We start from the raw sequence: 27,188 nt of genomic DNA on the forward strand, positions 1-27,188 counted from the left end.
TGCTGGTTTGATTTCATGATCATAACCAGCATTGCCGCTGCACTATTGTCAGTGTATGTAACCTGAATCTAATCACAAGGAAATAAAAAGACAAACCTCTAGGAGTCAGCATGTAGTGTTAAGGTGCTGAACTCCCACATGGCTGACCGTGGTTCAAATCCTGGATCTGGTGGTTTGGAAACCAGGCCAGGCATATGTGCATGCATGCCCAAAATCTCAGGAGGAGAATGGATGAGAAAGGATTATGGCATGGCCAAACCACTTAGGGAGTGATTTCTCACTTTCCCTCTCACCGTCTCTCTCTGTCTCTCCCCTTGCAGGTGAGCACAAGCACTCTATTGCAAAAATCGTAAAAAGAGAGAGAGAGAAAAAAAAAAGAAAAGCCACCTCTAATTCTCAGGCATTTTGTAAGACATTTGGCTTGTATTCTGTAAATGTCAATGTCACAAAATACAAAGGTGATAGGGAAACTTTTCTATATTAAAGAAGATGAGGTGATAAACAGCTGCAATATGTGAGTCTTAATTTCAATTACAAACAATAGGAGACAAATATGAATGTAGATCAAATGTTGGACAATGTCTTTGCAGCCTTGTTAAATTTATTGTTTGTCATGACAGTAAGAGATTATGTATTAATTCTCTAGGGCTGCCATCATAAAAACCACAGACTGGGTGGTATAAACCAGTGATTCCCACCTCCAGCACCAGAGTCTGGCCTCATGGAAGACAATTGCTCCACAGCTTGGGGAGGTGGGGGTGAGAGTAGAGATTGGTCCTGAAATTACCCAATCACGTCATATCCACCATGCACCCCATTTCCACCAGTATCACATTGCAATATCCAATGAAAGAATCATACAATAGTGCTCATGCACCCATGAGAATTCAGTACCACCAGGGATCCACCAGTGATCCCGCAGGTGGTAGAACCCAGGTGGCAATGCAAGCACTAAGGAGTGACTGCAAACACAGATGTGGTCTTTGCTCTCCTGCCACCCACCCCACCGCTGCACAGCTCAGCAGAATGACATCAATCTGCACCCAGGGTTTTGGGATGCCCCGGTGTAAATAATAGAAATATATTTTGCCTCAGTCACAGAAGTCAGAAGTCCAAGAGCAAGAAGTCAGCATGCTTGGTGTCTTCTGAGGCTTCTCTGTGGCTTGCAGGTGGCTAGTTTATCCCTGTGTTCTCATAACGCCTTTCTTTCATGTACTTTACATCCCTGATGTCTCTCTTGGGGCAGGGGGAAGAGTTGATTTCCTCTACTTATAAGGACACCAGTCACATTGGATTAAGCCCACCCTACTAGCCTCATTTTAATTTAATTAGCTCTTTAAATGCCCTGTCTCCAAAAACAGTCACATTCTGAGGTACAAGAGGTTTGGACTTTAATACACCAATTTGGGGGAAACCAAATTCATCCAGTAACAGTTTACATTAGATACTATCTTGTTTCTTAGGGGATACATGCAGAAGTGAAGTATCATGGTACTGGAATTTATGTCAGAGGTATGTCTAAGTATATAGTAAGCACACATGCGCACATACAAACCTCTCTCTTCCCTTGCTCTTTTTCCCTTCTTCTCATTTCTGCTTCTTTCTACCTTCTAAGGGCAGTATTGTAGTAATTGGTGCATCTAGATGAAAAGTATTTTTTCAGGTTAAGGTTTGAAAGCTTTCAATGTAAGTTGAGGGGAAATAAGAAATATGACATATTTCTACATTATAAGAAGCTCGTTACAGCTTAGGTAATGAGAGAAAGGTACAGAGAAAACTCACATAAAGTTGTAAATAATGAAATCATGAGAAGACCAGGTTACACAAAGAAAAACAAGTTTTATTTATTATTCTTCTGAATCTGAGACCATGGTAAATAAAGTACATATAAATTGAAGTACAACATACAACATATGGTTATGTGGTAGAAGTTTGCCATTTTTCTCTGGTTTATTACTTACACTTTCCACTTAATATACACTATCAGTACATTGAAAGTGCTTTTATGTACGGTTCCTTAATATTTTGTTTGTTCTAAAATTCACTTGGCCTATCTAGTCTCCTCATAAGATAATGGGAGAGCTCATGGCAGGTAACTCTTTTGGACCATCTATCCCCGTGTGACTATCAGAAGGTATACTTTTCTCTAAAAACATTTTCAAAAGTAACAATTTCACAATTTTATTTCTTTTGTGATATAGGTAATTCAGACATCCATGAAAATATTATTTTAGGTTTTGAATTCTAATAAGAATAAGTATGTTTTTGATGCTAACATTTGTATTTGACTGTAGAGCATTCTAAGATCTTCTATTAATAACAAATAAATAAAGCTAATCAATATTAGATTCAGACTTTTAATTACGGTAGTCTTTACCTTAATTCAGTAACCTTATTCATATTTATCACAACTGGAAGTCAATATGATTATGCCTTTTTGTGTTTTAGTTAGCCTCATTTAAATGCTGAAACACAGACCTTCTCAAGGGTTACAAAAGATGCTATTAAATTATCAGATAAAGGAAATTCAAAACCACAACTTTAACTAGATGAAGACTTCATAGAGACTATAAGCCTGGAGGTTGGCTTTGTTTTCAGAATGTTCTTTCATCTTCCCCCACTGCTAACAACTGTTGACTCCAAGGTTCAAAACAAATTGGTTATTTGGAGTCATTATTTTATGCATAAGGCAAGTACGTGTTATTCGTAGGATAGCTATCCTTTACTGGTTCCTTGGTGGTTGAGGATGATTAATGTGGGATCTTATGAAGTATGGCCATTTTGCTTCATTTTATTGCAGGAATTATGGTAAGATGGTCACAATAAATTTTGTTGTATAGAACCTAATAAAACTCAGTGATTTCAAAGATCTATTTTAGAGGGGTTTTTTTGTTTGTTTTTCGTCAGAGAGAAGGCATGTGTGTGATAATTGGAGAGAGACTTAGGGAAAGCAAGAAAGCACCTCCCATGGGGTATGGTCACACAATCCCTTCTTCTCCATCTCTACCTCCTTTTGTGATTTGTACATGCCTTCACACATGCCCATCCTGTTTCTCAAGCCCCTGGGTCCAGGACTTGAACTGCTTGGTAGATCATGTGGAATTCAACCTCCGTAATCATCAGACCATAGGTTGGCCCATGTTTAGGGCCATTTTTAACCCTTTTGTTTAGATGTTAAGAAATTCAATCATTTTATTCTATTGTAATAGGAAAGCACACCTGCTTACGCCAATGATACGTCTACCGACCTCTGTTGCCACACCTGATCGTGGATTATGTTAAAGGTTTCACTGAGGTTCATTATAGCTTCCCAGAAACTTTGTAACTAGGGCTAAACATAGCATTCCATTTAATAATTCTCCATAATAAGCGAGTTAAATTAATATTTTTCATTTTGTTTCTAATATTCCTCTTGATTATGTCCTGCCTGTGTTGGCCGCTGCAGCATATTAAGTTGATATCCTCAGAAAATCACTACTCTGTAGTGTCAACAAATCATTTAGAACAAGCACAGTAAGATGAGATCACCTGTGTGCAACAATTGAGTAAGTAATAAGAGCAGAGCGTAGTTTCATACCCAAATCTTTTAAATTATTTTTCCTAAATGCATTACCTTAAGCTTGCTCATTTGAACCTTATATGCTGTTTTCCTGCCAAGCTGTAGTCTCTAGAGATTTTCCAACATTTTATGATCATTTACTTGGCATTCCACTATTCTTTTAATAAAGTTTAGTATCATTTGCTAATTCAGAGATTTTCATTGTGCTATTCCTCTCCAATTATTTATACAGATGTCAAGTAAAAATCGTCCTGGAATGGACCTAAAGAGATCCTTGCCTTTCACAGTTCATGCAGAGAAGAGTTCATTTATCTTTTTCCCTTTGTCACTTCTAGATCAAATTTTATTCAAAACCAAAAAAGTAAATCGTTTTAATGTAGAGTTTAGTGAAAGCTTTTACAAAAATCTTAACCATAGAACATCCATTGGTCACTTTTTATTTAAAAAACGCATTTGTATTTTCCACAAAGAGCTCTCAGCAGACTTAAACTATCACTAGTTCCTAGCAAAACCAGGAGGGATTATGAGAACCTTAAATGGCGGGGGAATGAACAGCCTTCAGCTTTTATACCAGTACCCAGCCCTGTGCTTGAATAAAGCTCAGGTCCACCGAAGGTGTACTGTGTCTCTTAGCAGCATCTAAGCATCTTACAATTTCCTATATGGAGTTCGTGACCTTAGTTAACATGGAAGTTAGGCTCACCAAGGTACTTTCCTGCACCTGCTACCCGCACACAGAAAAGAGTCCTTTTGGCAAGCTCATTCCTCTACCAAACTAACATCTATAATGTGATATTCATGGGTATAAAATTATCTGTATTTCCTATAATCATCTCCCCGAATCTCTAAAACACAAATGAAACAAAAAGTAAGAAAGCATCATCTGTAATAAGAAGTGTGGAATAGAGGAAGGAGGAAAATATGTTCATGTTGGATATCTTCAACACGCTAAATATTTTGTTTCATTCAGTCAGACACGTTCTTAGGGGGCATTACTTTTCTGATTTTACTGATTAAATATCTAGGATTCAGAAGTTAAATAACTTTCTTAGAAAGACATAGTAGCTGGGCAGTAATTGAAACTCAGGTCACTCTAAGTCTTTTGTATGTACCATCGTATATCAAAATGGATAATAATAAAAGCCGGACATGTACAGTGCCTGATAAAATGGATGTTCAACAAGTATTTGTTGAATAAAAGAGAGATGGATGTTTTTACTAAAGTTTGTACTACTTCTGCATATGCTACCATTTTTGTTCAGAGTCATTCTAAATTACAGTATTAAAGCTAATCATAATCAGCATACCATTTATTTTCAAGACAGAAAAATTAGGTCATAAAACCAAAATAATATTAAGGTGGTAGAGATAAGTCACAAGGCTTGAATTGAAACTTTTTTTTTTCTTTTGAGAAGTTTTTGCTATAGGACGCATACGCTTGCCAGAGAGACAGAGAGAGACAGAGAGACAGAAAGCGAGAAATTACCCCCCGACCCCAGGGTGATGGCCATACTGCAATCCCTTCTCCTCCATGCTCCTCTTGGGATCTTGGGCATGCGCCTGTTGTGAGTTTAAGCCACCGGGTCTGGAACTCGAACCATTGTCAACTACATGGGAGTTCAGCGACATAGCCATTATGCTAACTGCTGGTTCCAGTTGAACCTATTAATTAAGAAATTAGCAACTGAAAACAAAATTAGGAAGATTTTGTAACTACCCAGGATTAGGAATACTAGATAGCAGAATTTGGAATTGCAGAGAAAACACCGAAGCACAAAAAACAGATTGAGGCATGAGAAGCAGCTGTCTGGCAGGGCGAGATGTGCTTCAGAAGCACAGATGCTTGCTCTTGTGCACTCCCTCACAACTGCTGATTTCTTAATCAATCTCTGTGTATCCATCTATCTGCTTTCCAGCAGGGTTTTACATCCTCAATGTGAGCTGATCATGATTTCATGAGGGTGAGCTCTGTTTTTCATTTAGATTATATTAAGTGATCTATTTTTGTCAAGTTATTTGCTTTGGGCACTAAACAACTATTGGTTGGGTATATGAGGATACTGGGGTGAAAAATTAAGACATAATAATATTGGGCAGATCCTGAAAAATTGGAAGGGATCAATATCTAACAGATTTTGGTATTATTCCATACATTGATCTCAAATTGTTTCTAATATAATACTGGATTCAAGATATTAAGTACTGGTACCAACAAATTGGCGTAATGGCTATGTTGCTGGACTCCCATGTAGTCAGCCATGGTTCGAGTCCCGCACCTGTTGGCTTAAACTCGCACCAGGTGCATATACATCTGTGCCCAAGATCCCAAGAGCAGAATGGAGGGATTGTGGCATGGCCATCCCCCCTGGGGGGTGATTTCTCGCTTTCTGTCTCTCTGTCTCTCTCTGTTTTTCTGGAGAGTACATGAGCCCTATACCAGAAACTTCTCAAAAAAAAAAAAAAGATATTAAGTATTATACTTCATAATAAATGAGATTGTCTTTTACAAGTTTCACATATCTTTAAAAAAATAACTTACCTGAACTCACCTAAACTCAATGCTCTAATTTCAGCCACAGTTTATTAAATATTATGTCCAAATATGCATTTATATTTATATAGTAGGATAAGTTCTAACTGAAATGGGGACTCAATTTTGAGCATTTGTTCATACTTATTAATGAGAAAAGAAAAAGCAACAGACAGACAAGAATCAAAGAAGAAAGGAAATTGGGATTTTTTTTTTTTGGCAGTATCATTCTCTGCAGTTATTATGCTGTGCTCAAATATAAAAAAGCTGGTGAGTCCGTTATGCTCACTTTCAGTTAGCAATTTTGAAGCACTTTACATATGAGTGCTATCATCTCTATTTACATATGTAGGAAAAGTGGTGAGTAATGCACATGAATCAATTAACCTTTCGGTCTCTTGGCACTTTAGAGCCTTACCTACAGTTTTCAGTGGTCCGAATAATCCTGTAGAAACTCAGGACAGTGTAGTTGCTGCTGTTGTTTGTTTACCAGACACAGGAGATGCGTGTATACTGCAGAGACAGCTGATTCCTCTTCCCAGAGCTCTTACTTTCTCATTGGAACAGAAAGGCAAGAAACCTAAATGTTGCTTTTTATAAAAGATATCTCTAGTTTGCGTTATGCACATCCTCTATATATCTTAAATCATTTCTAGATTACCTATAACACCTATATGATGTAGATGTTCTGTAAATAGTTGTTATACTGTATTTTTATTTTATAATTTATTATTTACATCTGATCATTGTACATCTTCATAAAAGTGTACAATATGGTTTTTCAAAGCAAGATGTGACAATCAAATCAAAGACATTACTATGTATATCATCTTTAACAGAGAACTTTACATTCTTATGTCTGTTAAATGTTTTTTTCTTTGATTCTCTTTCTGCCCTTTATAGTTAAATTTTAATATAATTAGAACTCTAAGAATATATGGCTTTATAAGTACATAACACTTTAGAGCAGATCAGGGAACTATTGAGAGGAAATTGAACAGAGCACGTTTCCATAATTTAACAGACTTGGAGTTTTAAACCAAAACCTATAATTACTCATCTGTATGATCCTGGGCAAAACAATTTATCTCTCTAAGTCTCTATTATAATTTAATAATTCCACTTTCTGAGGTAAACAAAGGATATAATTTTATCATAGTAATGTAGAATTTAAAATTAGCCCAGAGTTCATTTTTATTTAGTACAAATTAGCACCACATTTTTTTTCATTTTTAATTTGTGAGAGGGTATATGCACACACCAGAGAGAGAAAGAGACAGAGAGAGAGAGAAAGAGACAGAGAGGGAGAGCAAAAAAGCACCCCTTATGATCATGCCACTTTTCCTTCTCCATTTCTCCTTTTTTATTTATTTATTTATTTAAAAAGGTTTTTGCTATAGGGCGCATGTGCTTGCCAGATAGACAGAGAGAGACAGGGAGACAGAAAGCAAGAAATCACCTCCCAAGGAGGATGGCCGCAATCCCTTCTCCTTCATTCTCCTCTCGGGATCTTGGGCACATACGCACACGAGCTCTGCGTGAGTTTTAAGCCACTGAGTCCGGGACATGAACGACGGTCGACTACGTGGGAGTCCAGTGACATAGCCATTACACTAACTGTTGGTCCCTATTTCTCCTTTAGAAATTTTGGGCACATGTGCCTGTCATGTTTTTCAAAGCTTGAGTACTCAAAACTAGACTCCAACTGTGAGATTGACCTTGAGGGATGGAGCTCCCTTAGCCACCAGGGCGCAACCTGACCCTTGCATCACATTTTTAATTTGATTTTTAAAAATTGATAGCATCACTTGAAGTGAGAAATCCATGAACAAAGAAAAAATAACTTTTCATGTTTACTTTGCTTCTCTCCTCTCTCTACTTTTCTCTGCCTCCTGCTTTACAGGCATTTTCTGTTACACTTATATAGATGTTCTTTGACTTACAATGGGGTCATATCTGGATAAACCCATTATAAATTGAAAATACAATTAAGTAGAAATGTTTTTAATATATCTAACCACCAAACATCATAGCTTATCCTAGCTTGGCTTAAATGTGCCCAGAACACATACATTGGCTTACAGTTGGAGAAAACATCTCAAACAATGCATATGTTACAATAAAGTGTTAACTATTTCATATAATTTATTGAATACTGTATTGAAAGTGATCATAGGATGATTTCCTACTGCTGCTCTGCATCATGGGAGGGTGTGTATTGCATATGTTAGCCTTGGAAAAGACCAAAATTAAAAAATGTGAAGTATAGTCTATTGAATGCCATTGTTTTCATACTGCAATAAAGTCAAAACACATTATTCAGGGACCGTCAAATGCCTCAAATATCACTAACTGAAGTCCTGACTCTGTCTTTTTAAGCCAACAGCCACTGTTAGCTTTCCATGACATAATGTGAAGAACCTAAGTCAGAGTATTTGATTGACTCTGTCCAGCCAGTGTTGTACTGGGAGCCCCAGGATAAGTGTCCAGCCTGGGTCTAATCAGCTATCTAAGAGGAAGGGGTGAATGTACCACCCTGTGGAAGAAGCTGGGATGCAGCAGCTATGTCCTTTGAGGAATGGGACAGCCATTCCTTGAGAAAAAAAGATGATCAACTTAAACAGCTAATCCAACCTGAAATTCTTATCCATAACATTCTACATTTTATGAACAATGTCAATGTTATAGACTATTTTCTAGGTTCATTGTGGATAATATAATTTATTTAGAATGCTTTGGTCATAAGACAATTTGGCGTTAGACCAGGAAGCCAGAACATAGCCCACTAGATTACTATCTTGTGCTCGTTCAACCATACAATTTTCATCTTTCCTTTATAAATATAAAATGTTGGAAATGCATTTTGCCACACAATTTAACTTCAAAAGAGATAAAATCTTATTATAATGACTATATAAAAGTTATTATTTGGGTAATTTACTTATGGGATTTTTTTAAAAAAAAGATTGTGTGACGGAAATTACATATACTATATTTCTTATTATTTTATTGGTTTTACTCAAAGTGGGATTAAATTTTGCTTTTTTTAAATTTGAATTTTATTTTATTTTATTTTATTTTATTTTTGGAGAGGTTTTTTGCTATAGGGCGCATGTGCTCACCAGACAGACAGAGAGAGACAGAGAGACAGAAAGCGAGAAATCACCCCCCCAGGGGGGATGGCCACGCCGCACACCCTTCTCCTCCATTCTCCTCTCGGAATCTTGGGCATGCTCACACACGCGCCCGGCATGAGTTTAAACCACTGGGTCCAGGACTCGAACCGTGGTCGACTACGTGGGAGTCCAGTGACATAGTCATTATGCTAACTGCTGGTCCCAAGCTTTGCTTTGTAACTAGCTCTGTGTTTCCTATGGCTAAACAAAGTAAAGGATGCAGGAAATTACAAATAGTGTATTTTTAGACTTCTGTATTTTCCGAGAGTGTTGATTATATCATTGACTACTCAAATAAACTTTTACTTAAAGTTATCTTATAGTAGTTCAAATTTTTGTGCTAAATTGCTTTTTTTATAAGCTATACTGACTCAACTCGTCTATTGTCAGTAGCACATTTGACTCGTGTTTCACTTGAAGTGATATAAGTGTTCCATCTTCCATGTGCCTTAATCATATATATTTGTGAGATAAGAATTTTTCAGCTTAGCAAATGTCAGAGAATTTCATCCAAATAAGCTTAAGCAAAATGGAGAAATGCAATGGTTCAAATTAATAAGTAAAACGGTGCTGACTTTGGATGGGTAGATTCACAGATTCAAAATATGTCCCTGGGTTCTATAGTGTCTCCGTCATTTTGAGATGGACTTTCCTAGGTATGAACGAATAAAATCCTCTCCAGATTTAGCACCAAATCATTCCCCTTCAGGTACCATGGTTTGGTTTTGTTTTTTAATTTTATTTTTAATCCATTTATAAAGTTCTCATTCACTTTCTGAGATTCAGACAAGAATTGCTCTCAAATCAGGTGGACTGAGACTGAGAAAGACATGGTCTCCTAAATGATCTTTGGGCATTGTATCAGTCAGGGTTCTACCCAGGAAACGGAACCATCAGGGTATGTAAGTAGAGACAGTGTAATTGTAAGAAGTGGCTTATCTTACGCACTGTGGAGTCTGACTGGTTAGATTGGAATCTGCAAGACAGCCAGTTACGAAGGCAGCCGCATCTTTTGGGCAAGAGCTGATACTATAGTCCACAGATAGAACTTAATTCTTCAGAGAAACTGCAGTTCTGCTATTTCAACTAATTAGATCAGCCCTGCTTAGATATTGAGGATATTCTATTTACTTAAATTCAGCAGATTATAGATGTTAATACATCTGTATCACACATACAAAATACCTTTATAGTAACACCTAGATTAGTATTTGTTTGAACAACTGGGGTCTATCCCTTGCTAAACTGACATGCAAGGCTGAATATTATAGGCTCTGATAATGTATGGTAAAAAAGAAATGAAGCTTAAACACTGGATGAAAATGTTAGACATTTGTAGGAAGAATTATAGGAATGATTTAAACAGTGTGTTCTCTTTGAAAAACTAGTTGGCCCACATAATAAATGACAAAAACGTAGAAAAATTACTATTATTGAATAAACTACTGTATATCATTATTTTAACTATGACACTAACAAGAGCTTGTGAGTAAAATAACTATTGGTTAACATTCTGAAGAGCTACCTTGCCCATCCATCCTTGAGTATTCATGAATTGTAAAGCACATGTACCCTGAATAGATTTATTTGCTATTATCTCTAGTGGTGTAGATCAGATGCCTTAAAATTCTCTATTATATTCTCAAAACTAGAGTTCAGTTTTCTGAAAAGAAATTGATAGATAGTGACAGCTGGTTAAAACAGAAACGTTTTGGGGACAGCAGGTAGCATGGTGGTTGAGGTGCTGAACTACCACGTGGCTGACTGCGATTTGAGTCCTAGACCTGGCAACTTGCCTTCTCACTTTCTCTCTCTCTCTCTTTCTAGTAAGCACACATGCCCTGAAGCAATTTTCAAAATTATAATATTAATAAATAAAATTAAAAAAATAATTCTTTAATAAAACACAAAAACTGTTTTCATTGCTGGTAGTAATGGCACAGTGGTAACACAAGGAAGGCTCTGTGAGGCTGTACTAATGGGAAGATCCCAAGTTCATGCCCAGGGATCCCCTTGTTCATGCACAAGACATGATCCAGGCTGGCCGAGACGAGGGGGGTGGATTGCAGCATCAGATTCTGTTAGAGGTGCCTATTTCTCTCTCTCTTTGATTCTTCTTTTCTCTCTCTCTCTCTCATGGAAGAAATACAATATTTAAATTTTAAAAAGATTTTGCCATTATTAATAAGGCTAGAATGAATAACAGTGCATATGTTGCTTATTATTTCTAAAGGTGAAGCTTCAGAATATGTTTCTGGTACAAAGGTTGCTGGGTCAGAGGGTAAATAAATGATTTTGTGAGGTACTGCCAAAATTTCCACCACTGTGATTGTAGGAGTGGGAGATCTCAGCAAGCTCTCCGAGTGATGATTGCGTACAATAAAGTTTAAGAATTACTAAAACTAACATGGACATTCACCTTTTTGAGTCTTCATCCTCTTCCAAGAAAAATGCACCAGGATCTTTCACTACAGCTCTACACAGTTGGTGTTGATAGAGCCCCTGAAACTTATCCTTGCCAAGAATTACTGGCCTGGCAGTATCTGAAAATAATCAAAATACCTATTTTGCCAACTGAGTAAGGAATGTTGTTTCTCTTGAACAGCTCCATTTGGACTCTCCATTCTTAAGTTTGGTACTGCAATTCTGTTTAAAACTAAGCAAGGAAATTTATATGGAATCACTTTAAAGAAGATGTTGGTTTATAGGACTTTATGCCTCCTTTATTCTAAGTACAGATGCCTTTCTTAGCTAGGATAGCGAGCATTGAACAAAGAATATTTTATTATAGTGTGATTTTTATCCATGTAATCATATGATTTTATCACCACCACAATATTACTGCACACTGTGTTCCAACAGCAAAAATGAGATGTACACACAAGTATAAACAATAAGTAGTATGAAAGAAAGCTGTGCTGTAGTTAAAGTTTCATTTTCCTACACACGGCTTTCCTCCATTTAGTAAGAATTTAAAATAGAAATTGACAGCTCAGCTAACTAGTAATTAGCATAGCAGTGAACCAGATTCGTTCAGCAGTCCACAACTTCATGGATACTTACCTTAGCCACTTCTGAGACAGCCATCTGTGTTATTTCAGTCCAGAAAAATGCCTTTATAAACCAACAGGACTTCATTATGTGCAGAAATTAGGTTATATCTCTGCATATCTCCAAGAGCAAATTTGGAATCTAATACTTAACATCAAATATTTTACTGTTCCACATGAATCAGATATATCAAGCATGAGCTTTGAGTATCGGCATCCTGCAAACTGACCCCAGAAGAAGTCTTAAGATAGCATTGCCCTTGGTCATGAAAAGTAATATGCCAAAACCGTAAACTCCAGTCTTTGTATTAAATGGAATGAGATCTCAAGATTGTACAAGACAGGTTGACTTCTTGAGAAATATTTGAAGTCACAATAAATTTAAGAACTGTATTTTATGAAAATAAATATCATACTGGAGTACAGTTTTCTATTCATTCTTTTTTTAAGAATTATTTTATTTATTCATTCATTTACTTTATTATGACCAGAGAGAGACACATACAGAGAGATAGAGATAGAGAGAGGGAAAGTGAGAAAGCAAGCCATGAGGTCAGGGACTCGAACCATGGTCAGTAATGTGGGAGTGTCCAGCGCCTTAACCACCACGCCACCTGCTGGTCCCAGTTCTCTTTTCATTCTTGTCTCCACTATCAATCCTGGTGACTCCAACCCCAACATATTTCTTGAGTTTCCCTGTTCTTTTCCATTTCTACTTCCTAAGTTAAGGCATAACTACTGAAGTGCTATATTCCTAACCAATCACCCAACACTTCCAGAGCATCCTCCTCAGAGAGGACAACACTATATTCTTAACATTGAGTCAAATTACATAATAGCCAACTTTAAATAAGCAAGGAAATGAATCTTTGGCTAGATTCCAGAATATTCTAAACCACTTAGTGATATTAACATATCCAAGCACTATTTTAATCAGGTATCTGTAGGTAAATTGAAGTGAATCCTGTCTGAGTCTTAAACCTTATAATCCCATCATAAAGAGATCATTGCAGGGCTCATCAATGGCTAAAGGGAAAAAAAATCACACACACACACACACACACACACACACACAGAATCATGTTCCTCACAATGATACTTGATTTGGCAGGCTGCCATATACGTATGGTAGTGATTCCACTAGATTAAAAGAAGTTGAAGAAATGTCTGACAGCTAGTTATGTTGTGGCTGTTACAATGCTGGAGCATGATGCGCTCCTCACATGCTTGTAATGGTGGCAGTGTAAACAAACTACTGTCCGACCAGTAGTGTAAAAGAATGGCACCTACAATTAAGTGCAGTACATACTTGATAATGATAATGAATGTCTATTACTGGTTTATGTATTTACTACACTACACTTTGTATGGTTATTTTAAAATGTACTCTTTTTTCCTAAGCAAAAAAGAAAAAAAAATTGCAGGGGATCAGCAGATTGCATAATGGTTGCATCACTGGACTCCCACATAGACAGTCATGGTTCAAGTCCAGGACTTGGGTGCTTAAAACTCATGCCGGGTGCATGTGTGTGTGTGTACCGAGAGGAGAATGGAGGAGAAGGGATTGGACTGTGGCCATCCTCCTGGTGGCAGGGTGATTTCTCATTTTTTGTCTCTCTGTCTCTCAGGTGAGCATACACGCCCTGCAGCAAAATATCTCTCTAAAAACTAAATCTGCTCTAAGGCAGTATGCCATGTAATATCAGCATCAGCCCTATGCTGCTCATGTTTATGAAGATTTTTGCATCATTTTTCTCTTGTGTTTGATTTTTTTAAAAGAATTATCTATTTAATTTTATTGATCATTTCATCATTTTTTAAAAATTTGCTAAGACATGCACACTCACATGAGAGAGAGAGAGAGAAAGTAAGTTGTCAGGTCTGGTACTTGAACTGTGGTTGGCCATGTGTGAGTCCAGTGCCTTACGCACCACACCCTCCTAGCCCCTCAGGCGCTTGATTTTATCTCTTGTTTTGTTCATCATAGCCCTTCTAGTTGGACAAAATGTGGAGATAGAAGTGATAATGATGATCCTGACCCCATGTAGGCCTAGGGTAATGGGTGTGTTTGTGTCTTAGTTTGTAACAAAACTGTCTAAAAAGTGAAAAAAAATAAAAAAGCTTATAGAATAAGAATATAAAGATAAAATATTTTTATACATCTCTACAATGTATTTATGTCTTAAGCTGTTATTACAATAGTCAATAGTTTTTATAAAAATTTAAGTTTATAGAATAAAATATTACAGTAAACAAAGGTAAATTTATTATTAAATACAGAAAAAGTACTTTTTATAAATTCAGTGCAGCCTAAGTGTACAGTGCTTATGAAGCCTACAGCAGTGTACAGTAGTGTGCTAGACCTTCACATTCACTCTCTACTCAATCACTGACTTACCTAAGAGCAGCTTCCAGTCTTGTAAGCTCCATGCAGAGCAAGTGCCCTCTAAAGATGGAGTGTTTTTCCATCTTACGGTAATTTTACTGTATCCTTTTTGCATTTAGATATGTTTAGATTCATAAATACTTGCCATTTTGTACAAGTACCTCCATTATTTAGTATAGTCTCTTTCTTGTTTTGTAACTTGATCTTGTGGCTTAGGAGGAATAGACTATACCATATAGCTTCGGTGTGTAGAAGATTAACATCTAGGTTCATGGAAGTACACTCTATCATATGGACACCATGAGAAAATCACCTAAGGATGCTTGTCTTAGAATGTATCCTCATTATTAAGCAGCACACAATGACTGTGTGTGTGTGTGTGTGTGTGTGTGTGTGTGTGTATTATGTGCATATATATAATACACATGTATATCTTGATGAAATGTTTGTGATATGGCTAAAAAGAAAAAAATAATAAAAGTGCACAAATGATTCAATTTATTTGCCTTTTTATACTTCCTTTTTACCATGGCAAGTTTACACTTTCCTAACTTTCAGATTACAGGAAATAAAAGGCACATTGGAAACTAAAACTGAAAGCTCAAGGGACTAACTTGGTCTCTACAATAAAGGGATGAATTAGAGTCAGTGTTGGGGTGAAGTGAGAGTCAAGGTCAACTGCATTTGAACTTGCAAGGGGGTTTAGCTAGCTTGGACTGGTGAATGACATTTGTGGTTTAAGTCATATATTGAATTTAAAAGAGATGACAAACAATTTTTATTACTATATTATTAATATCCTTCTTCCTGTGTTTGCATGGAAGACTGCTGAAAAGATTTTGACGACTTTCTATTTATGCCAAAAAGATGTTTCTTTATAAGTGACCTAGTGACAGAACAGCAATATATGATGGCTTCATATAAAAATTAGAAAATAATTTCTTAATTTAAAGTTAACATTTTGACATAACATATTCTCCTAGAGTAGCATAATGTTTATGCAAAATCTTTGGAACAAGATTCTCCTGATTCTTAAAATAGAACATTAAATAATATAATGGTTTATTCGTGGCATTTTGACTTCCAGTTCAGAACTCACTGAAGCTTGTTCAGATAAACAGAGATCTCCCAGGAGGATGTGAAAAATCTGTGTTCACAGACCTAAGGACTGAAGATAAAGATGGACTTGAGGCTCACATGGCTTCTTTCATTGTGCCTGTCTCTAACTCTTCTATTTCAGTACGCCATCTCCACTGTTGCTCCCTTCACCTCCACTTTGCCTGTTCACCTTGACTGTTTTAGCCCAGCTACACACTAGATGGGATCCATATCTTTTGATTCAGATTACCGAGAGAAAGAGTCCCAGAGACTCCACTAAACCTATGAGTTGTTTTCCCTTACACCACACGATTACCTCTGATCAAATTATGAAGAGAGAAGAGAGACAATTGAAGTTCACTATTGCTGTCTCTCTCAGGAACAGTAACTGAGTGGGACAGGTGTAGATAAGACGTTGACTGGATCAACCACATTGCTCGACATAGGTAACACATGCACACTCTTAGAGGAATCATTAGTGGGAGTGTTTCCAGAATATAGAGTAGCCAGCTGAGCGTGCAAGTGAGTCCGTCAAGTTTAATTCTGTGTGTTGATATATAAACTGAAATCAAGCACAAGAGAGATTTTTCAAACAGCAAAAACAACAAACCAGTAAAAATCAATAAATAACTGTCTTGAACAGTCTTAGCTAGACAAAAGAAGTAGTTTAATTGTTTATCATCCACATGCTTTAAGTAGCAGGAGTTAATGGAATTTGAATTTAAACCTTATTCCAGAGACTCATTACTCTTTCCGATTTACAATTGCATTTTAGAATTGTTTGTTGAATATTTAATATTCCTACTTTAATTCTCAGTATACTTCGACTATTCTATGTAATAAGGAAAATTGCTTTCTTGTTCAATTTTTGTATGTACAATGGAAGAAAAAATTAAGTTATATTACTATTGATGCTATTTGGATAACACTAAATTATAAAAACAAGAATAAAAAATGAAGTTCCCACTATAATCTTTTCTAAGAACATTATCATTTTCCTGAAATGAAAAGAAATGTCACTATCTACATTAACACATGATTAATAAACATGAAGAGTTTGCTAGTCTCTAATCAGAACGTTGTTTTAAATGGCAAATGCATGATTTTATGTTTCACTCTCCTCTTAGCTAGTCCTCATTTTGCATTTTGTTATCTAAAATGTCTTATTATGTAACCTCATTTAAAAATTTTAGTATGTAATCTTATTTTTTAAAAAAAGTTAAAATGAACAGTAAGTCATTTCATTTTAAGAACTTTTTGACAATTTCTGAATTCCAACATTAAGGTATAATCAGAATGTACAAGGTAAGAATGGTGATGGAAAATGGGGGCTTTCTACATGCTTAAAGACATGGACAGGATGCTAATGTGTTTAAATTCCCTTAAATCCTTTTGGATTAACGTATGGAGGTATCATGTAAAATATATATCACAGATAAAGGTAGTTATTATTATTTCTTTAAAAACTTGCTATAGGGCTCTACTCTCCAGAGAGAATGGGAAAGTAAGATTACCTCTCAGAAGGGATGACGACTCCACAGTCTCTTCTCCTGCATTTACTCTAGAGATTGTGAGCATCCATGCACATGCTTCTGGCATGTTTTCCAAGCTTCCACGGTGCAGTTTGCCATGTGGGATTGCCTTAACCACCCTACCACCTGGCTGGCCCAGTCAGTCTTATTTTACCCAAATAAAAACAATACATGTTTTAGGATTTCCGTATGTATAACAAATGCTTTGCTTTAAAGTGTGGCTATGATTGGAGTCATAACTCTCTATGACTCTCCACGCACAGTGCTCTGTCACTATGAGTGCTGCCTTTGTAACGTTTGGTTTATGCCAGGTCAGTTTACAAAAAATAATCAGTTTCTTCCTATCTTCAACTGCATAAAACTTACGTATCAATGGTAAAAAGAGGCTGCTCTGTAAGATGAAGTAAGTGAAATGATAAAGTCCTATTTACTATAGAAGCTGAATTATAAGAATAATGCCCTAGATGAATAATTGAAGATTTGAAAGAAATGTTCTTTTTTTGTATGAGCTAATAATTAAACATCTTCGAAATAGAGACAGTAGTTGAAATATTGTTTAATTTGAATTTGAATTTTCATGTTAATAGGAACTGAAAAAAATGACATTCAAAATATAAGTGTAGAATAGGAGAATAGCAATCACAATTTAATTACCCCTTTTTTTGGAGCATAATATAAAGCAGAATTGATGGCACAGGTAAGAGAATGGAGAAAAGAAATATCAGTATTGCAATCCCGAGGGGATTGGGCTTAGGGCAGAACTGGGGATGGCCTTTGCCGTCCACCAGGACTTTGACAGTCAGAGTGCTAGACAAGGGACCCCGGGAGCAGCATAGGGTCCTTGGTTTTGGGATGTGAGGAGATGCTGAAAAGGAGACTGAGGATCCAGGAAATTAAGAGAGTTAAAAGACAAAACAAAACAAAACAAACAAATAAACAAAAAAAAACAACCAAACAAATAAAAAACACTGACTAAAAGAAATAAATGTATTCTGAAGCCATCATCTGTACTCTCTTCCTGATCAATTTCTGAGGTTGATCATTGGCCTAAGCCCTAGGAGCAGTAACAATAAAGTGAAAACCACTGCATCTCAGTTCAAAAGGCATCAACCTAATTAAGAGAAAAAAATAGGCAAAACCCAATTTGACGTATTTTTCAAAATAATTCACAATATAGTTATTGGCATGTGTTCTCACCAGAGAGAGAGAAAGAGAGAGAGAAAGTAAGAAATCATCTCCTCCCCCCCCAGGTAGGATGGTCACACCACAGTCTCTTCTCCTCCATGCTCCTCTAGGGATTTTAGGTATGTACGCACACAAGCCTGGCATGATTTTCAAGCCATCAGGTCCAGGACTTGAGCCCACTGTGGGCTATCTAGGATCCAGCCCCTCAACCTCCATGCCAACTGCCCCAGAATGATTCAATATTAAAATAAAGTAGTCTGGAGAGAAAAGAATTGAATATGATATATGATGCTGAGTTGGATTTGAAGCAGAAAAAAAATTACTCTAATGAACATTATTGGTCAACAGGAAAATTTGACTAACGTTTATATATTATAAATATTGTAAGTTTTGCTTACGAGAGATATGCTGTGGTTATGGAAGAGAGTGTCCTTGTTCTTAGTAGATACATGCTGACATATTTACATGTAAAGGTCATGATGTCTGTAATTTTCTCTCAAATGGTTTGGAGAAAGTATAAATTAGACAATGAGATAAAATGTGAATGTCAGGCAAAGAAAGCATATAGGCACTCATTCTATTATATTTACAACTATTCTGTATAAATTTGAAAATCTTTTAAAAATAAAGAGTTACCAAAAAAAAAAAAAAGGCCATGACATTCATGTTATGGCATTGGAAGTGGCTAACCATATGGATTTTGAACCTGTTTAATCTATAAAATAGAAATAATTTGCTATTTCTATTTCACAGGAAATTTATAAGGGTCAGTAGGATACTGGAATTTGTAAAACACTAATATTTCTATGATTTATACAAATATTTTATGGAAAAGAAACATTTTTTTTGCACTGACACATATCACAAACAAAATTTATTTATATTTTAGACAATTAAAAGCTCTATGGGCCAGCAGATGGCATAATAGTTAAGGTGTGGGATCCCACATGATTGACCGTAGTTCAAGTCCTGGACTTGGAGGCTTGATAAAGTGGGGCATGTATGCACGCACAGCCAAAAATTGTGAGAAGAGAATGGAAAAGAATGGTTTGTGGTGTAGCCATTGCCCCTCAGGGAGGGGGTGATTTCTCACTTTCTCTCTCTGTCTCTGTCTCTGTTTCTCTCTGGCAAGCACCCATACCCTATAGCAAAATCTAAAAAAATATAAAAGTTGGGAACCAGCAGTTGGCGTAATAGCTATGTTGCTGGACTCCCATGTAGCCGACTGTGGTTCGCATCTCGGACCTGGTGGCTTAAAACTCATGCTGGGCGTGTGTGTGTGTGTGTGTGTGTGTGTGTGTGTGCCCAAGATCCCAGGAGGAGAATGGAGGAGAAGGGATTGCGGCGTGACCATCCCCCCTGGGGGGTGATTTCTCGCTTTCTGACTCTATTTCTCTCTCTGTCTGTCTGGCAAGCACACACGCCCTATAGTGAAAACCTCTCAAAACTATATATATATATATAAAAGTTTAGGTCGTGTTTATCAATTATAATACAGCTATACTCAAATAAGAATCCCAGAATGAAGCTTTTTTATAGAACAGAGAAATTTAAACCAAAATATAACATTACTAAAAGCAAGCACAAACACACAACTACATAATCATGAGACTATAAGTACTTATACTTGGAACTTTATGGTCATGGTGCTATTATCCTTGAAAACGTTTCATTTCTTGCGTTTTAATTACAAGTGAACATAAACCATTATAATTAAGATTCTGAAGCTCAGGAACATGCAATTTTATGTCAAGAACAACTGTCAAGGTTCTTGTGGGCACTAGAAATTCTGCTATGGGCTGGGAGTACAATGACATAAATTTTAAATTATTTTATTCAATTTTATTTAGTTATTATTTATTTTTATTTTGACCAGAGGGACACACACACACAGAGGAAGCAAGTTGCCCGGTCCTGGACTCAAACCACAGTCCACCACGTGGGAGTCCAGCAATGTAATCATTATGCTATCTGCTGGTCCCAAAACACTCTTTTATTTCTTCTAGCTCAGTACATCTTTTATGCTCAAAATCTTCCTGCTTATTTGGTTTTAAACTTCTACTAAAAAAGAAAAAAAATGATAAATATATGTTCACACTGTTTTCCATACTTGGTTCAAACTTCTTAGAGAATAGCCTCATCCAGCTTTATTAAGACGTAGAATATGAGAATCACTTGCACCATTCCTGCAATATAACCACAAATTTTCTTGGAAGAATCATTTATATTTACTGATATCTTTATCATTATTACCTAGTTTACTTTCTTTCTAAAACTAAACTTCTCAAACAGAAGAACCAAGTACTACTATAAAATGCAATAATATCTTCTTAATCTAGAGAGGGATAGATAAATGGATGGGTGGATAAACGGAGATTTTACCTTGTGAAATGGCTGACCGCCCTACCCTTCAGTCTTCATCCTTAACTTCTCTGTTTTAATCTTTTGCGAATATGCATGTTATTTCTAACTTCTGAACTTAATTAATATGTGATATCCTTTGGTCCTACTTATCTAATAGCATGGTTGAAGGTTCTAATCTCGGCACACTTCTTTTTCTTTGGGGGTGGGAGAAGTCATCTCAAAATAATTCATCTCTAGGATGACTTTAGAGGATGCTCTATCTCCAGAAGCATCTTTTCTTTAAACATCACATAGACAGTTACAATTCCATGATTCATGTCTCTACCATATTACATGGTGCATTGTGCTAGATTCTGCAACTCTTCACGCACATGATGAAATATTTAAATGTTAAGGGTCATGATGTGTACAACTTACTCTCAAATGGTTTGGAGAATACGTAAACTAGCCAATGAGATAAAATATGAATTACAGGCAAAAAAAGTATAGTCATTGATTCTATTATTTTTATAACTATTTTGTACAAATTTAAAATTCTTTTTATAATAAAAAAATTTCCTATTCACTTCAGTCAAAAAATGAATATGTAAAAGGAGAGGCATTATAGCATGTGGTGAGAAAGAGAGCTTCTGCTTACAAGAATAGTGGACACTGTTGCACAGAAAGGATGAGCCGACCTGGGTACTGTTATAGACACCCTGGGAGAGCTATGAACTAACTGATTTATTAGTGAGTAAAGGGGAGATGTAGGGCAGAAGCAAGAAGAGAGAGAAAGAGAAAGATCTCCAAGCAGAGGTCTCAATCTTTAGCGTTATATAATGAAGTATAGTACGTACGCCATTTTACTGATTCTTCACTAGAATAGAAAGCTCTTACCTGAATGAACCATCACTTCAAAAATCACTTTTATCTTATCGTGATAAATAAATCTTTCAAGAGCATTTTATGAAGTATATACTCAATATTAGGTGCACATTATCACCTAACAATATTCATTAATGTTTAAAAAATTGGTCAAAGCCTCTCACAACAGAAAGAGTTCAATTAAAATTAAAGTTTAAGCAGTAGTTTTAGTTTGAAAGATACCCCATACTGTTAGCTAATACAAGAAGGTTGAGAAAAGTAACTACAAACTAATTCGCCAAGTCTGTAAAATCAATTATTCTATACTCTAGGTAATCTTAATATTGCTCAATCACTGTAAATTGGATTATTTTTGAAATAGTATTTAAGTCAAGGCAAGATGGTCTATTTACAAATGTAATTTAGTCTCATGAGTGGGTAATCTTGTTAAATATTGTCAGGTTAATTGAAATTGATTTGTGTTTACTAAACATAGTGAATACTAATCAAATATAAGACACTAGTGTTCAAGGTACATTAAACCTTTGACAGACATCTTTAGATTAGCATGGAAAGATTTGTTGTCTCCGAGGTCAGCATTTCCTTTCAGCCTTTTCCTACAAGTATACAGGGGGACTTTAAAAAATTTGTGTCAAATGATATTAAAGCACAAGTTTATTTTGCTGCAAAATTTTTTGAAATACATGCATAGGTTTTTCGTAAAATGTAATTCCATGAACTTTTTGAAGGCCCCTTCATATTAAGAAAAAAATTAGGAGAAATGATCTGCATTTCTTTCATGAAGTTTTTGTGATTGGGGAATAGTTGGGAGAATTGGGATAGGTTTTGGGTTTAGGGGGGCATTTATGTTTTATGTCCATTGTTACAAACATCACGTTTGCTTTTCCATCTGCTTAATTCCATTCCAGGTTTGCTTTTCTCTACCACTCATAGCCTTACTGTGCTCCACATAATAGCTTTTATAGGAGACAAACATTAGCAGGCAATTTGAAAAGCAGGTTGAAGATAAAGCCTAATAGCTCACATGCCCTGGCCTGGTGACTTGGCTCACTTCTGAAACTTCCACTGAATATGGTAGACGTGCATCAGCTCTATGAGGCTTAAAGAAACATTTCTCCTAATACAAAAATAAACCCACCATAGTCATTCGTTTTGGGGAAATTTTACAGTTGTTGGTTAACCTGCTCCCTCATGCCCTGCAATATTCATTAGCAGATTTCTCTGTTTATGAGTGATATTATATGGAAATGGTTATGGGAAGCTAACAGATGTAACTACTGAAATAAATTAGAAGGAAAAGTTCTGTTTTTTACAGATGGCTCCATCAAATATGCTTTTTCCACTCTCCACTTTAACATTTAGTTTTCTTTCAACAGAAAACTTTTCTTTACTGACTATGGGAATGTCGCCAAAGTGGAGAGATGTGACATGGATGGGATGAACAGAACAAGGATAATTGATTCAAAGACAGAGCAGCCAGCTGCACTGGCACTAGACCTAGTCAACAAATTGGTTTACTGGGTAGATCTCTACTTGGACTATGTGGGAGTAGTGGACTATCAAGGAAAAAACAGACACACTATCATTCAAGGCAGACAAGTAAGTACTATTTTCTTAGAAAATACAACAACAACAACAAAAAATGTAATAAAATGAGTGGCATAATAAGAAAAAGACCAACATTTGTAATGTTGAAATTTCCTTCTGAAATTAAGCCTCAATGAGTCATAAAAATTATGGTGCATTTCCTGTGTGGAAGAATGTTCTTTTTACACTGCTAACTGTGATATTACCATGATATTAGAGGTACTTCTTACTTCCTCTCCCCCCTCTACTAGAAACAAAGAAAACAAACAAACAAAGATGACAAAGACAAAAATGCTACACTAGCAAGAAAGAAAAGTGTTAAAATAGGACAGATATTATGACCTACTTCTCAAAAACTAATTTAAGTAGTTCGTTCATAAGGAACTGAGCTATCATCTGTCCCATGTGGGATTGGAGATATTTTGCTAACAATCGCAAATGCCTGCTCACAAAAATATCTTTATTATTTTTAATATGTTGGATTAAATTTTGCTCCTCTGATAGATTCAAGTACTTCCTAAAATTAGAATTCTGTGAAAGTCACCAAGACCCCAGTTCTTCTCACTTGTGGTAGTTTTTCCCTTGCTGAATTATAAGCTTTTGTGAACAATACTCAGCACCTAAAACAGATCTCTAGGTAGAAATAATAATTCACTATTGCACCTTTTCAAATCTGTTTGTATCTTACTTTATACACTAATTTCATATGAGATTCCTAATCTGTGGAACTGGAATATGTAAATCTCTGGCTTCTTTTTCCAATCCAAGACAGGTATGTTTTCAATTATTACCTAAATGTTATGATTGCTTTCTAATCAGCATTTAAATTAAATCTTTTTCTTTCTTGACAAATGAACAGATGTGCTAATATGAGTAAATAATAATGATAATAATAATAAAAAAACTGTCAGGACCAGCAGTGGCGTAGTGGTTATGTTGCTGGACTGCCACGCAGTCTACTGTGGTTTAAGTCTTGACCCAGTGGCTTGAAACACACTGGACACTTCTGAGTGTGTGCACAAAATCCTGAGAGGAGAAGGGATTGCAGTGTGACCATACCATCCAGGGAGTGATTTCTTGCTTTCTGTCTCTCTATTTCTTTGTGGCAAGTGCAAATTCCTATAGCAAAAATCTCTCTAAAAACAAAAACAAAAACTGTCCGATATTAGAATCATGGCCAGTTATTCCTCACCTTCAAGTGTCCTGAAAAAGTTAATACTTTTGACAGACCTAGTTAAGGCCTTTTGAGAACTTAACCTGTAAGATGATTATGAGGAACATTTTTCCCCACTTGCAATTATAAAAGTAAATTCTAGAACAAAGATAGAGAATTTAAACATTTTCCCCTGACCACTTTAAAATGATTGTTAATGTTGGAAGTTTTTAAGTACTCTTTAAAAATCTTTCCTATTGCCTGTGTTTTGGTTCCCTAAATATATGATAAGTTTGCCACTGAGTAAATCCAACATAGAGATTTTATTTATTTCTTATTTATTTGTGGAGAGGATTTTGCTATAGAGTGCATATGCTCACCAGAAAGACAGAGAGACAGAAAGAGAGAAATCACCCCCCAGGAGGGATGGCCACACCATAATTCCTTCTCCTCCGCTCTCCTCTCAGGATCTTGGGCATGCACGCACACGAGCCCGGCATGAGTTTAAGCCACCAGGTCCAGGACGTGAACCATGATCGACTTCATGGGAGTCTAGCAACATAACTATTACACCAACTGCTGGTCACAACACAGAGGTTTTTGAGGTGTATCGGTTCTAGACAGAAAATTAACTACCCCAAGCTCCTCTCACCTCTGCTGAGGGTAGTTAGCACAGCAGGACCCCATAGTACTTACTTTACGAGAAACAGAGTCTTCTGAAAGAAGGCAAGAAGATGTGAGTGAAATGTAATTTTACTGAGTGAACTTAATTTCTACCCTGACCAATTGCCTCCTATGTAGCCAGGCAATTTTTCCTCAGGATGTGAATTGGTACTTATAAGGAGAACCATGTGAGTATGCCACAACCATAGACTCCCAGACAGTCGGTCTCAACTTGGAGCAAAACCTGGATGAGATTAATAGCAAAGGAAAAGTTCAGGATAATTGTAATTTTTATAGGGAAAAACTATTATCCACATAAAAATTAATCGTAGCTGTATTTAGTACATATGACAGCACTATATGGAAAATGATACCCTGTGGAGTAACACAGAAAACGATACCTGTGGAGTAACATAGAAAAGGATTATTTGGGCCTCAGCATAGAATGATTCTCTCCATTAATTCCTATCTTTCATTTTCAGCCTAAATGTGAAGCAACGAGATATGACCCAGAAACATGTAAAAGCCTGTCTTCTTTTAGGTACATCTTATGTGAGAGAACCAGGAATAGAAATGAATCATATACATGAGGAAGAGAGCAAATCAAATGCTTTTGCTTAAACTACAGAATTGGCAAGATTTACTGATTAAAACAGAAAATTTTAGGTTTTGTGCTATAGCAATTTTTATAATCAAACCACACATACTTTCTCAAATTCTGTTAACCACAAATCTATGTACATACTAAAAATGCACAATATAATGCCAAAGAGTGGCGATGAATGCTCTTTCATCAAAACCTCTACAACAAATCAGCTGGCAACTCCACCATATCCTGGACCAGACGCATTTTAAATGAACTATAATACAAGGAATGCCCAATGGCAATGTGCCTTTGTATCAGAAAATCAGTATCCTCATTCTTCTGCTCTTCTTTCCATGACTTTAAGATACCCATTGCTCCCTACAATCTCCAAGATCTTTGTCAAGGCATATACTCAGAATGTCAGTATAATTGTACGAATAGCAATAAACATATCCATTCTCAAGCAAATAATTCCTTTCTCCATTGCAAATAGTCCTTAGGGGAAAAAAATGCAACTTTTGTGTAAAATGCTGTCATTTTAGTTATAAGCATTGCAAATATATGTTTTTTATAAATTAATTTTAAAATTGTGAATGTTTCATTCTTTGAGAGAAAATAAATGATAATATTCTTGTGACTTTCCTGCTATGAGCATTTTCTTTTTCAGGTTGAAAGCAACATAATTTAAAATCATAGTTGTTTTTTACTCCGTAGGTCAGACATCTTTATGGTATAACTGTGTTTGAAGATTATCTGTATGCAACCAATTCTGATAATTTCGATATCATGAGGATAAATCGATTTAATGTCACAGATATTCATTCATTAATTAAAATGGAAAATGCTCGAGGAATTAGAATCTATCAAAAAAGAACTCAACCAACAGGTAAGTTGTGAGATTCTTCATAGCCTTCATAATGGTAGATTGAATGGGGATATAGTCCTTGTGCTTTTGTACAGTGTTAACGTGGGTGTTATAAATCCTCTGTTTTGACAGCAGAAGTGTGCAAGTCTGCCTGGTAAAATGGAATAGAGCTCCCTTCACAAGTCTAAATGACAAATTGTTCAGTTCCTAGTGAATCGTTTCTACACCCATAGAATTGAAATGATGGCTAGATTTAGATTCAGGAAAGAGTTTTCAATTGTGATGTATGTAGACAGGAGACCCAGCTGCTAAGCATTTTGGTGTATTTTTGTTTTGTTTTTTGCTTTTTGTGTTTTTTTTTTTGGTATCATTTTGGGAGACAAATTTTAAATCAGATGACTGCCTTGCAATATTTGTCTAGCATTTATTGTAGTCCTTGGACTCTCCTGAGGTAACATCATAATTACTCTTTAATAAATGTTCATTAAAATATTTTTAATAAGGAGGTTACACTGTTTCTTATAAACACAAGTCAGTTATTTTTCATAGTAGTTTAGTAATGAGGTTAATCAATAAAATTTAGTCTCAAT

At 36.0% G+C, this 27,188-nt stretch overlaps 1 protein-coding gene across 1 annotated transcript in view; it reads left to right on the forward strand.

Annotated features, from left to right (window-relative positions):
- Positions 1–27,188, forward strand: part of LRP1B (LDL receptor related protein 1B) — a 1,871,701-nt gene that overhangs the window by 972,132 nt on the left and 872,381 nt on the right. Inside the window, exons 11-12 of the mRNA XM_027765590.1 lie at positions 23,121–23,343; positions 26,448–26,619. Coding sequence (XP_027621391.1) covers positions 23,121–23,343; positions 26,448–26,619 — 395 coding nt within the window. The remainder of the gene's footprint in view (positions 1–23,120; positions 23,344–26,447; positions 26,620–27,188) is intronic.

This window comes from Tupaia chinensis, unplaced genomic scaffold, assembly GCF_000334495.1.
Source record: "Tupaia chinensis unplaced genomic scaffold, TupChi_1.0 Scaffold138757_1, whole genome shotgun sequence".
Lineage (NCBI taxonomy): Eukaryota > Metazoa > Chordata > Mammalia > Scandentia > Tupaiidae > Tupaia > Tupaia belangeri.